Source organism: Pristiophorus japonicus, chromosome 8 (genome assembly GCF_044704955.1).
Source record: "Pristiophorus japonicus isolate sPriJap1 chromosome 8, sPriJap1.hap1, whole genome shotgun sequence".
Taxonomy (NCBI): Eukaryota; Metazoa; Chordata; class Chondrichthyes; family Pristiophoridae; genus Pristiophorus; species Pristiophorus japonicus.
The window spans coordinates 91,846,771-91,859,674 of record NC_091984.1 but is presented as its reverse complement, the minus strand read 5'-3'; the positions used below and the strand labels follow the sequence as shown (position 1 = coordinate 91,859,674).

The 12,904-nt window shown below is 45.4% G+C and overlaps 1 protein-coding gene and 1 pseudogene across 8 annotated transcripts in view; both read right to left on the bottom strand.

The window, feature by feature from the left end:
* The window catches only part of dock7 (dedicator of cytokinesis 7), a 193,195-nt gene that overhangs the window by 167,074 nt on the left and 13,217 nt on the right, over positions 1-12,904 (bottom strand). For all 8 annotated transcript variants that reach the window (XM_070887063.1, XM_070887064.1, XM_070887066.1 and 5 more), the window contains exons 4-5: positions 4,469-4,537; positions 4,242-4,371 (exon numbers count right to left, since the gene is read on the bottom strand). In XM_070887063.1, the coding sequence (XP_070743164.1) occupies positions 4,242-4,371; positions 4,469-4,537 (199 nt within the window). The remainder of the gene's footprint in view (positions 1-4,241; positions 4,372-4,468; positions 4,538-12,904) is intronic.
* LOC139269958 (U2 spliceosomal RNA) lies at positions 3,917-4,154 on the bottom strand (annotated as a pseudogene).

Genomic DNA, 12,904 nt, shown 5'->3' with positions numbered 1-12,904 from the left:
AATACTTCCCCACTGCAAGAGAAAAAAATTACACGAAATAGGGATATTTCATTTGCTCTGTGAATGCTTGGATAATGTTCGAAAGCTTCCAATATCACTTCCTTAATTTTTTTTTGCTGGAAAGATAAAAGAGGGAACAAAAAAACTGCAATGAATGGAAACTCAGAAGGCACACGGTGCAGCAAGTCTGCTGAGCAAATGACTCTGATTAAAGTACCATTACTTTAAGCTCATTTAGAGAAAAACTACCACTACAGAACTAAATATCATTTGAGACCTTCTGCAATCCCAGATACACACGAGCTAAACTGTGAGCGACACAGGAGCAGAGTTAAGCATTTTTAAATTTTTTGCTCAAGAAATATACAATTACGAGCAATAAATCAGCAAGTGAATTATGTCAGGCAAATTTAAATCTGTGGTCTATCATTTTGATTGTTTATGCAGTGAGTCCTTCATTTTATATTAAAAGAAAAATTAAATTTAACATTTTAACCTAAAAGAGAATCAAGGGATATAGGGACAGTGCAGGAAAGTAAAGTTGAGGTTGAGGATAAGCCATGATCTTATTGAATAGGTTCGAGGGGCCGTATGGTCTATTTCCTCTCCTAATTCTTATGTTTCTTATTTTCTTAAATACCACTCCCAATGGAGTGCGAACATGGATGAGTGATGTCCCTGCAACAAAAGTGCAATGTTATCACGTTGCTTGCTGTTCTAGTAGGTTACTATAGTATCATGAAGGCTGTATGTACAGTAATCTACATGTTGCACTCTGACTTGGGCTCAATTCAAAAAGTAATGCTCACTCTGGTCTATCCCAACAATATTCTTCACCCTAACATCAAAAAGGCACCTCCTAACTCATCAGTACAAACTTTTCTATTTCCCAGATGTATTTTAACCTCTTGACCGAGATTGCCAAATCAATGTCAATTACTGCCAAGTTAAAGGTAGTGTTGTGCTGTGGGCCCATGACCAGTAAGGCCACAATTAAGACCACCCCAAAGCCATTTACTTTTTAAAAAATTCATTGAGATGTAGGCGTCGCTGGCAAAGCCAGCATTTATTGCCCATACCTAAAACTGTAGGATCATTGCAGCCAGCAGACAAAGGAAACTTTCATCTCAACAATATAGGCTTCATTTGAACCAAGGTTCAGAGGTCACAAGTCACTTGTCTAATCTACAATACCATCCCGTGCATCTCAACTTGTGCTGTTTTTAATTAAGCGGCCTACAAACCTACAGCATTGTTAGCAAAATCCCTAAATTTGCAGATGCCATAATAGTAGGTGTAGAAAATAATGAGAAGGCAATTTTCTCTGTAAAGAACAGATCAGTTGAGGTGCAAGGGGGGGAATTTTCTGGAGCTTTACAAAATTACCTCAGGGGATTAGGGTTCTGCTGCTGAACATTTTGCTGCTGTTTATTACAGATCCCTGAAAGTAGCAGGCCAGGTGGATAAGGTGGTTAAGATGGCATACGGAATGCTTGCCTTTATTGGCCGAGGCATAGAATATAAGAGCAGGGAGGTTATGCTTAAATTGTATAATACTTTGGTTAGGCCACAGCTGGAGTATTGCGTGCAGCATTGGTCGCCGTATTATAGGAAGGACATGATTGCACTAGAGAGGGTGCAGAGGAGATTTACTATGAGGCCAGATTGGATAGGCTGGGTTTGTTCTCATTGGAACAGAGGAGGTTGAGAGAAGACCTCATTGAGGTGCACAAGGGGCCTGGACATAGTGGATAGTAAGGGTCTATTTCCATTGGTGGAGGGGTCTATTACGTGGGGACATAGTTTTAAGGTGGTTGGTGGAAGGTTTAGAGGGGATTTGAGGGGGGGGCTTCTTTACGCAGAGGGTTGTGGGGATGTGGAACTCGCTTCCTGGAAGAGTGGTGGATGCAGAAACCTTCACCACTTTTAAGAGATGGTTGGATGGGCAGTAACCTGCCGGGTTACAGATCTAGAGCTGGTAATTGGGATTAGACTGGATGATCTTTTGTTGGAAGGAGCAGATATAATGGTAAGTACTGCAGGGAATAGAATACGGCCAGGGTGATCTCCTGGGCTAGTTTTGATCACCTTGATGGGTCGGAGAGGAATTTTCCCAGATTTTTTCTCCCCAAAACTGGCCTGGGTTTTTAATCTGATTTCTGCCTTTCCCAGGAGATCACATGGCTCCAGTTGGAGTGGAGTGTAGAACGTTTTAGTAAGTCGCAGTTGTGTGAGGCGGACAGGTTGGGCTGGGTGCTCTTTGCCTTTCCACCATTGTTCATAGGTTTATATGTAACCTTTAGGGCTGCTGACCAAGAGCCGTGTGGCACTTTGTCGGCCGGAGCGGACACGATGGGCCGAAATGGCCTTCTTCTATGCTGTAAATTTCTATGTTTCTATCTTTTCTTATAGAATAAATATATCATTGTTGTTTACTGGGCCTCTGTGGGTTAGATGCCTCATTTCTTTCTATAAGTGACTACAATTCCAGTATTCATTGTGCGTGAAGCATTTTGAGACATTTGAAATACTTGATGAGGCACTATATAAATACAAGTTCTTATTTTAGGATGTCATTTAATTTCAAGAAGATTACAATCTGTATTGTACTCCTGAGTATTGATTATTTTATACATACAAACACAACTGCCCTTTGATTAGATAGACAGAAAGACTTGCATTTATATAGTGCTTTTCACGACCTCAGGACATCCCAAAGCGCTTTACAGCCAATGATGTACTTTTGAAGTGTAGTCACTGTAGTAATGTATGAAAGCATGGGCCTTACGCTTAACATCTGTAAGACAAAGGTCCTTCACCAGCTTGTCATCTCCGCACAGCACTGCCCTCCAATCATCAAGATCCACGGCGCGGCCCTGGACAACGTGGACCATTTTCCATATCTCGGGAGCCTCTCATCAACAAAGGCAGACATTGATGCGGAGATTCAGCATCGCCTCCAGTGCGCCAGCGCAGCCTTCGGCCGCCTGCAGAAAAGAATGTTTGAAGACCAGGCCCTCAAATCTATCACCAAGCTCATGGTCTACAGGGCTGTAGTAATACCCATCCTCCTGTATGGATCTGAGGCATGGACGATGTACAGAAGGCACCTCAAGTCGCTGGAGATATATCACCAACGATGTCTCCACAAGATCCTGCAAATCTCGTGGGAGGACAGGCGCACCAACATCAGTGTCCTCGACCAGGCTAACATCCCCAGTATTGAAGCACTGACCACACTCGATCAGCTTCGCTGGGCAGGCCACATAGTTCGCAAGCCAGATACGAGACTCCCTAAGCAAATGCTTTATGTGAAGCTCCTTCATGGTAAACGAGCCAAAGGTGGGCAACGGAAACGTTATAAGAACACCCTCAAAGCCTCCCTGGTAAAGTGCGACATCACCACTGACACCTGGGAGACCCTGGCCGCAGACCGCCCGAGGTGGAGAAAGTCCATCTGGGAGGGCGTTGAGCTCTTTGAGGCTCGACGCAAGGAGCATGAAGAGGCCAGGCGCAGGCAGCGGAAGGAGCACGCGGCAAACCAGCCCCACCGACCTCTTCCCCCGACGAATGTCTGTCCCACCTGTAACAGGGTCTGTGGCTCTCGTATCGGACTATTCAGCCGTCAGAGAACTCACTTTGGGAGTGGAAGCAAGTCCTCCTCGATTCCGAGGGACTACCGATTATGATGATGATAATGATGTAGAAAACGCGGCAGCCAATTTGCGCACAGCAAACTCCCACAAACAGTAGTGTGATAATGACCATATATTCTGTTTTTGTGAAGTTGATGTTGATTTTTTTTTTTAAATTCATAGCCAATCGTTCCAATTCTTTGTCAAATCACAAACGCCAGAGGTCACCTTGCACACATCAAGGATCACTCTGCGCCAATGCTCTTAGCCAAAAGGCCTAGAGCCACTGCACCGTTCCTGGAAGTACTGCAATACCAGGTTCGTGCCATGGAGGTGGATGGTCAGGCCCCCCACACACCTCCGTGGAGGTGGATGGGTCAAGCCACCCCACCCACCTCCTATTTCCAAAAAAGCAAGCATATACCTTCCTGATCCAGGGAGAACCACCTTGGGGTTATGGTGGTTACTCCCCTGTCAGGTCAGTTACGCATGATCTTAGCCAAAAGGCCGAGAAGCGATGAAGTTGATGTTGATACCAGCTTGTAACTCATCCTGGGTACTTTATCTAATTTTCGCTTTGCAAATACTGTCAACAAAGTGCTTCACCTGATCATCCTGGTAACTGTTGGTGTCTGGGATTTCATCCGACTCAAAGATCTGTTTTGGTAAACCCTTCTGCCTTTCCTTCTGTTTGTCAAGTGTGTTGGGATTAAATCCTGTGCTGAGTTTGTGATACCTGGTTATATAAATTTTTCAAAATTGCATTACTGTTAAACTTCACTAAGCACATAGACTGAACTTTAGTAAAAACAAATATAAAACTTAACACTTACTTTCGATTCACAATAGCCCAGTCCTCAGTGTAGGTTTTTACACAATCCCTGACATGAGGGTCCACGTCACTGAAAAGAAGAATATAAATGTCATTAATTATAAAAATGAAGAGCGGACAAAGTTGCTTTCCCCAAATAAGTACTATTTTAAAACATTTCATTGATGAAATAAGATAACTGCAATTCAACCAGTCCCCTTAAAGTGCTACCACTGTGTATTGAAGTGGAAAGGATATTCCATGCAATTCCCCACATAATCCTAAAAAATATTGGCTCCCATTTTCTGGTGTATTGCCAGTTACGCCGGGTTTTGTAGGCCAGAAATGCGCCATAAATATTTTTCCAAAGTTTCCGCGATCTATAAATCAAATTTGGAGCTGCGTAGCATGTCCAGTCACCTTCGGGGGTGGAGCCTGCTGTCTGCACCAAAAGATGAAGCCACGCATGCGCAGGGAAAAAAAAACTTGCGTTTTTGACGTCGCTCCAATGGATGCACATGTTCAGTACAGCTCGGATGTCTCTCCCTCCCCCTGCCCGGGCACCAAGCCTTCTGATCGGCTATCTCTCCTCTCCTCTCCTCTCCTCTCCCCCCCCCCCCCCCCCCCATGGCTTGTCTTGTAGCCGGACCCCAAATCCCTAGCCCGCCGCGAGCCCCTTGCCTGTGCCAGTCTAGCTCCAGCTCCCCCACCCACCCCCCGCCTCGGGTGCCTTACTGGTCTTGGTCCCCTGCCTCTAGCCCAGGCCGAAGGGTTTGCCGATCCGCTCCCCCGCCCGATCCTGGCCCAGAGTGCTCTCCCGTTCCCGCTCCTAGCCTAGGCCGAAGGGCTTGCCAGTTCAATCCACGCTCCTATCCCAGGTCGAATGGCCCCCTCCCTCCCAGTCCCTGCACCTAATTACACCCGAAAATCTTCCCCTCGCCCCCTCTCTTCCCCCCCACCCCGTTACACCCCCCCCACCCCCGCTCTCTCTCTCTCCCCCCCCCATCTCTCTTACCTTTCCTGCTGCTGTCCGCGCATCTGCTGCACTTACCTGCGCCAATTTCTTTAACTCTCTGGAAAGTTTTTCTGCAGAGGCCACATACACTGGCCTAAGCAGAACTGGAGTAACTCTCAGCTGGCCAAACGCCTAAATGGCCAGAATTGGTGCATGTGGCAGGTTATGCCCCCTTTGGCTGAAAAAAAAACTTACCTAAAAAAATCGTAACTAACTGAGTTACGCTGGTGCAAATTGATCGGGGAAACTGTTTTTTTTTTAAAACTTAGGCCAAAAAAAGCAGCCTGCTCCAAAAAAACGGCACAAATTACTGGGGAAAATTGTGCCCATTGTGTCCAGTTTTTGAGAACCCACTTTAAGTAGGATGCCAAGACCATGGAGAGAATAAAGAGACACACTAGAATGATACCAGGGATGAGAGGCTTTAGTTGTGAGGACATAATGGAGAAACTGGCACTCTTTTTAATATAGCAGAGAAGGTTAAAAGGCAATGTGTTAGAGGGGTCAAAATTATAACGGGTTTCTTTTATCAGGTAAATTGAGAAAAATTATTTCTACTGATTGGTGAGTCAGAACATGAAATTAAGATCACCACCAAAAGAACGAAGGGAGAAATTAGGAGTTTTTTTTCCCAAGGAGGGTTATTAAAACATGGAATGTCCTGCCAGACACAGTGATAGAAGCAGAATCAGATACAGTTTTAAAAAAGGAGGTGGATAAACATTTGAAAGAGAAAAATGTAAAAGGCCATGGCAATTGGGCAGGGTAATGAGACTACATGGATAGCTCTTTAAAATGGCATAGGTGCAATAGGCTGAATGGGCTTCTTTTATGCAGTACAATTCTATGATTTGATTTTACAGGAACATATCTTACATTTACTAGCCAAATGTATACTAACTGGCTTTTCTCAAGCCTCTTTCATTTTTCTTTCAAACCACTAGTTAGTCATAGTCTGGAGGCAAAATATAAACAAAACATGCTGTTTCTCTCTTCCCACAGATGCTGCTTGACCTGCTGAGTATTTCCAGCATTTTCTGTTTATATTTCAGATTTCCAGCATCCACAATATTTTGCCTATTGTAATAGTCTGGAAGCAGTCTTTTTCAATGAGATAATAAAGCAAGACAAGAGGATTGTGGGACAGACCCAACAATGTTACTTACTCCTAACTTCACATCAGCATTGCCTAATACACCCACGAAATGTTCCTTTCCCACAGAAACCATCCCTTGGACTTCTCCATGTCAGACTGCCAAATTAGGGGTATTTTTGCACTGTTAACCACATATATTAAGAACTGGGCTAGAATGCCAAAATCAATTTATATACAGCAGACAGACAGAAATGGCTTTTATCCCATCGGCTGGGTTCAACCCTCAGTCCTAGTAATAAAAGTGCAGTGTGCTAACCTAGTACAGCACCCCAAGTCCCACACATGGCTAGCATCTTCGCAAATGTATTCATGCTGTATGGAGTGACACGACCTTCAGTCATCACACCCCTACACTCTGAAATTCTTCCTCTAAACCCCTCTGCCTTGCTTCATCTCTTCCCACCTTCAAAGACCTCCTTAAAATCTCCCTGTTCGACAACGTCTGGGGTCACCTCTCCTAATTTTCATCCTGTTCTGACCCCCCGCCAGCTATGAAGCACCTCGAGATGTTTAAAAATGTTAAAGGTGTTGTACAAATTAAGTTGCTGTTTTATATAAAGTTTGTGGCTTCTTGTGGGAAACAGAATTCCACTAATATGGATTCCACATGTACTCTCTAAACTAAATGGGCATTTTACCCCCCACAGATCATGGCCCCAAGTTTCCACACGCTACAAAACGGGCACCCCTCCGAGCTGGGCGCCCGTTTTTCGCGCTGAAAACGGCACCAGAAAAGAAACACGCGATTCTGGAGCGCCCTGCAGCTCCATGGCAGCTTGGCGCGGCGCCCAGGGGGGCGGAGCCTACCACTCGCGCCGATTTTGTAAGTAGGAGGCGGGTACCATTTAAATTAGTTTTTTTCCTGCCGGCAACCCTGCTCGTGCGCGTTGGAGCGTTCGCGCACGCGCAGTGTGAAGGAAACATTGGCACTCGGCCATTTTTGTAGTTCTTTATGGCTGTTTAATTTTTGAACATTTTTTAATAAAAGCACATTGCCATCAGCACATCAGCACTGAGGCTTCTTGCAGCAGTGAGAAGGCTTCAGGAAGCCTCAGAAGTTGAGGCAGCCATTTCCCGACGGCCTGCCTCCCCCCCTGCCATCGGGAATGGCTGCTCAACTTCTGAGGCTTCCTGCAGCCTTCTCACTGCCTCCTTTCCCCCCCCCCCGCCATTGGGAACGGCTGCCTTCCCCCCCCCCCCCCCCCACCCCTGCTGCGGTCGGTCGGGCCCTCACTCCCTCCTGCCCGCCCGCCGTCGGGAACGGCTACCTCCTCCCTGCCTCCCGTTCGCGGGAACGACGCCACACCGCTGAGCTGACTGTAAGGCTTCCACCTCAAGTGGAAGGCTGCTTGCTGCCTGCTTACTGCCCGACTGCCCCTCCCTCCCTCCCGCTCGCGGGAACACGCCACACCGCTGAGCTGACTGAACCTGCCTGAAGCACTTTCACACAGGTAGGAAGATGGTTTATTTAATCTTTTCTTTGCTTATAAATGTTTATTCAGGTTGGATTTATTTGTATAATATTTGTAGAAGTATAAATAAGGATTTATTGTAGAATTTAATGACTTCCCTTCCCCCCCCCACCTCGTTCTGGACGCCTAATTTGTAACCTGCGCCTGATTTTTTAATGTGTAGACAAGGTTTTTTGAGTTCTACAAAAATCCTCACTTGCTCCATTCTAAGTTAGTTTGGAGTACGTTTTCACTGTGGAAACTTTGAAATCAGGCGTCAGTGGCCGGACACGCCCCCTTTTGAAGAAAAAATTCTGTTCCAAAGTGAAACTATTCTAACTGACTAGAACTGCAGAAAAAAAAATGTGGAGAATTGCGATTTCTAAGATAGTCCGTTCTCCACCAGTTGCTCCTAAAAATCAGGTGCAAATCATGTGGAAACTTGGGCCCCATTAGTTAGAATGTTCATCCTGAATCCGAAAAACATGCAGCACAATTTCAAGAAGTATATATAAAATATCAGATGATCTGACTCGTTTGTTTTAATAACACAATTTTTTTTAGGGAATCAGCATCATCATCATCATCATAGGCGGTCCCTCATATCGAGGATGACTTGCTTCCACGCCAAAAAGGGGTGAGTTCACAGGTGTTTCAATGAAGAACCTAATAAATAATGCCATTAAGACCGACAACCCCATCCCTTTTTAAATAGATTAGCCTCACCTACCTGCCTTCTCACCATCTCTCTCAATCCTCTCTCCAGAAACGTATCCAATTGTCGCTTGCATCCATTTATGTTGGCTGCATCAATAGGCCTTGCATAATAACCTATTCGACAACTCGATTACAGACTACTGATAATTCAAGGTCATGTTTTGAGCGAAAAAAATTGAATTGCCCGTTAATTTGAATTAAGCAACATAAAAGCACAACAAAGTGGAAATTTAGTGCTAAAAATTTTCAATCATCAGACAATTTAAATTCAGTAACTTTGAATTAAGAGGAAAATCCAATATCTTTCGGTGTAAAAAAAAAAGTTCCATCTGATTTCCCTTCTTTTACACTTAATTTTTAACATCTGTTCCTTGGCTTTTGAATCCTTGAAAACAATAGATCAAATTTGATGGGGTCTGACCAAAGCTCTCTACCATTGAAGCAACACTTCCTCACTTTTGGATTCCGACCCCTTTGACATCAATAGCAACATTCCATTAGGCATTTTGGTTACTTTTTATACCTGTACGCGAGTGATTGTGTATATGGACACCTAAATCCCATTGCTCCTCCACAGGTCCTGTCACCATTAAGAAATTATTATAATTTCTCCTTTACAGATCCAAACCCGATACTTTTTCACTTTTTCAGTTGTAGTATATGCAAGCACTCTAATAACGACTCCATGAGGTAAGGGTCTAGTACTTGAACTGTAGTGACCGTAGTGCTTTATTGCAGCTCCTAGAGTGAGGACACCAAGAGTTGAGCTCCCTTTTATACTTGGTTACCTGCAGTGTACAGGTGACCCTTTAGGTCTCCAACAATGGCATCATCATCATCGGCAGTCCCTCGGAATCGAGGAAGACTTGTTTCCACTCTTGAACAAGTACTTTGGTTCGGTATTCACTAAGGAGGATACAAACAACCTTCCGGATATAAAAGGGGTCAGAGGGTCTCGTAAGGAGGGGGAACTGAGGGAAATCTTTATTAGTCGGGAAATTGTGTTGGGGAAATTGATGGGATTGAAGGCCGATAAATCCCCAGGGCCTGATGGACTGCATCCTAGAGTACTTAAGGAGGTGGCCTTGGAAATAGCGGATGCATTGACAGTCATTTTCCAACATTCCATTGACTCTGGATCAGTTCCTATGGAGTGGAGGGTAGCCAATGTAACCCCACTTTTTAAAAAAGGAGGGAGAGAGAAAACAGGGAATTATAGACCGGTCAGCCTGACCTCAGTAGTGGGTAAAATGATGGAATCAATTATTAAGGATGTCATAGCAGTGCATCTGGAAAATGGTGACATGATAGGTCCAAGTCAGCATGGATTTGTGAAAGGGAAATCATGCTTGACAAATCTTCTGGAATTTTTTGAGGATGTTTCCAGTAAAGTGGACAAAGGAGAACCAGTTGATGTGGTATATTTGGACTTTCAGAAGGCTTTCGACAAGGTCCCACACAAGAGATTAATGTGCAAAGTTAAAGCTCATGGGATTGGGGGTAGTGTGCTGACGTGGATTGAGAACTGGTTGTCAGACAGGAAGCAAAGAGTAGGAGTAAACGGGTACTTTTCAGAATGGCAGGCAGTGACTAGTGGAGTGCCGCAAGGTTCTGTGCTGGGGCCCCAGCTGTTTACATTGTACATTAATGATTTAGACGAGGGGATTAAATGCAGTATCTCCAAATTTGCGGATGATACTAAGTTGGGTGGCAGTGTGAGCTGCGAGGAGGATGCTATTAGGCTGCAGAGTGACTTGGATAGGTTAGGTGAGTGGGCAAATGCATGGCAGATGAAGTATAAAGTGGATAAATGTGAGGTTATCCACTTTGGTGGTAAAAACAGAGAGACAGACTATTATCTGAATGGTGACAGATTAGGAAAAGGGAAGGTGCAACGAGACCTGGGTGTCATGGTACATCAGTCATTGAAGGTGAGCATGCAGGTACAGCAGGCGGTTAAGAAAGCAAATGGCATGTTGGCCTTCATAGCGAGGGGATTTGAATACAGGGGCAGGGAGGTGTTGCTACAGTTGTACAGGACCTTGGTGAGGCCACACCTGGAGTATTGTGTACAGTTTTGGTCTCCTAACTTGAGGAAGGACATTCTTGCTATTGAGGGAGTGCAGCGAAGGTTCACCAGACTGATTCCCGGGATGGCGGGACTGACCTATCAAGAAAGATTGGATCAACTGGGCTTGTATTCACTGGAGTTCAGAAGAATGAGAGGGGACCTCATAGAAACGTTTAAAATTCTGACGGGTTTAGACAGGTTAGATGCAGAAAGAATGTTCCCAATGTTGGGGAAGTCCAGAACCAGGGGTCACAGTCTGAGGATAAGGGGTAAGCCATTTAGGACCGAGATGAGGAGAAACTTCTTCACCCAGAGAGTGGTGAACCTGTGGAATTCTCTACCACAGAAAGTAGTTGAGGCCAATTCACTAAATATATTCAAAAGGGAGTTAGATGAAGTCCTTACTACTCGGGGGATCAAGGGTTATGGCGAGAAAGCAGGAAGGGGGTACTGAAGTTTCATGTTCAGCCATGAACTCATTGAATGGCGGTGCAGGCTAGAAGGGCTGAATGGCCTGCTCCTGCACCTATTTTCTATGTTTCTTAGCACGAGTTCTTAGGTGGCTGTACAGTCCAATACGAGAACCACAGTCTCTGTCACAGGTGGGACAGATAGTCGTTGAGGGATAGAGTGGGCAGAGAGCCTGGTTTGCTGCACGCTCCTTCCGCTGCCTGCACTTGATTTCTGCATGCTCTCGGCGACGATACTCAAGGAGCTCAGCGCCCTCCCGAATGCACTTCCTCCACTTAGGGCGGTCTATGGCCAAGGACTCCCAGGTGTCAGTGGGGATGTCGCACTTTATCAGGGAGGCTTTGAGGCTGTCTCTGTAATGTTTTCTCTGCTCACCTTTGGCTCGTTTGCCATGGACGAGTTCCGAATAGAGCGCTTGCTTTGGGAGTCTCATGTCTGGCATGCGAACTATGTGGCCTGCCCAGCGGAGCTGATCAAGTGTGGTCAGAGCTTCAATGCTGGGGATATTGGCCTGGACGAGGACGCTAATGTTTGTGCGTCTGTCCTTCCAGGAGATTTGCAGGATCTTGCGGAGACGTCGCTGGTGATATTTCTTCAGCGACTTGAGGTGTCTTCTGTACATGGTCCATGTCTCTGAGCCATACAGGAGGGCGGGTATTACTATGGCCCTGTAGACCACAAGCTTGGTAACAGTTTTGAGGGACTGGTCTTCAAACACTCTTTTCCTCAGGCGGCCAAAGGCTGCACTGGTGCACTGGATGTGGTGTTGGAGCTCGTCAATGCCTGCTCCTGTTGATAGGAGGCTCCCAAGATAGGGGAAGTGGTCCATGTTGTCCAGGGCCGTGCGGTGAATCTTGATGTCTGCACTTCTGGTGGTACAGGTATGGTGTACACAGGGTGAAGGTACATTCAGTGGTCTAGTGTTACAGTACATACATTAACATACATACATAATAAATTCCATCGGTCATCATCGCAGGTGATCCCTTGATAACTTACTTCCACAGGTGTTTCAATGCAGGACCCAATATTCCAGTCCTGAACTCCAATTGAAGGGTGGAAAATGCCTGTGCGTGGATTTTTTTTAACATGTGGTGACCGTTGCAAATCAGCCACCGCACGGGCTTGACAGAGCTAGGCCTTTATCCAGTGGCAAGGATTAACCAAGACAACTGGAGACCTGCTCTGCTGCACGGACCTAGTGCGCACACATATCGCATTTGTCACAGTTTTACCCATTCATTAACGGGTCAGATTTTGCTGTCAAAATAACGGTGAGACTAATGGCGCTCGCCGTTATTTATGCGTAAACGGTGCAGCAACTTCAGGCGAAAAGCAGATGCACGGTAAAATGCCAATACCCAAAAGTTGCTGTCCGAGTTGCACAACTCCACCGTTAGCTTCATGCTGTCAGTGTCACCACTGAAACGTATTGAATGGTGCAAAGTTGTTGTATTTGCGCGGTAGATATGAACTAAACTCACCACAGAAAGTTAAGTCATGTCATTTCAAGTTGAAAAACCCTTTTAATGAGGTGATAATTGTTAATTACTTCCAATCAACTGCTCTGGCACTGA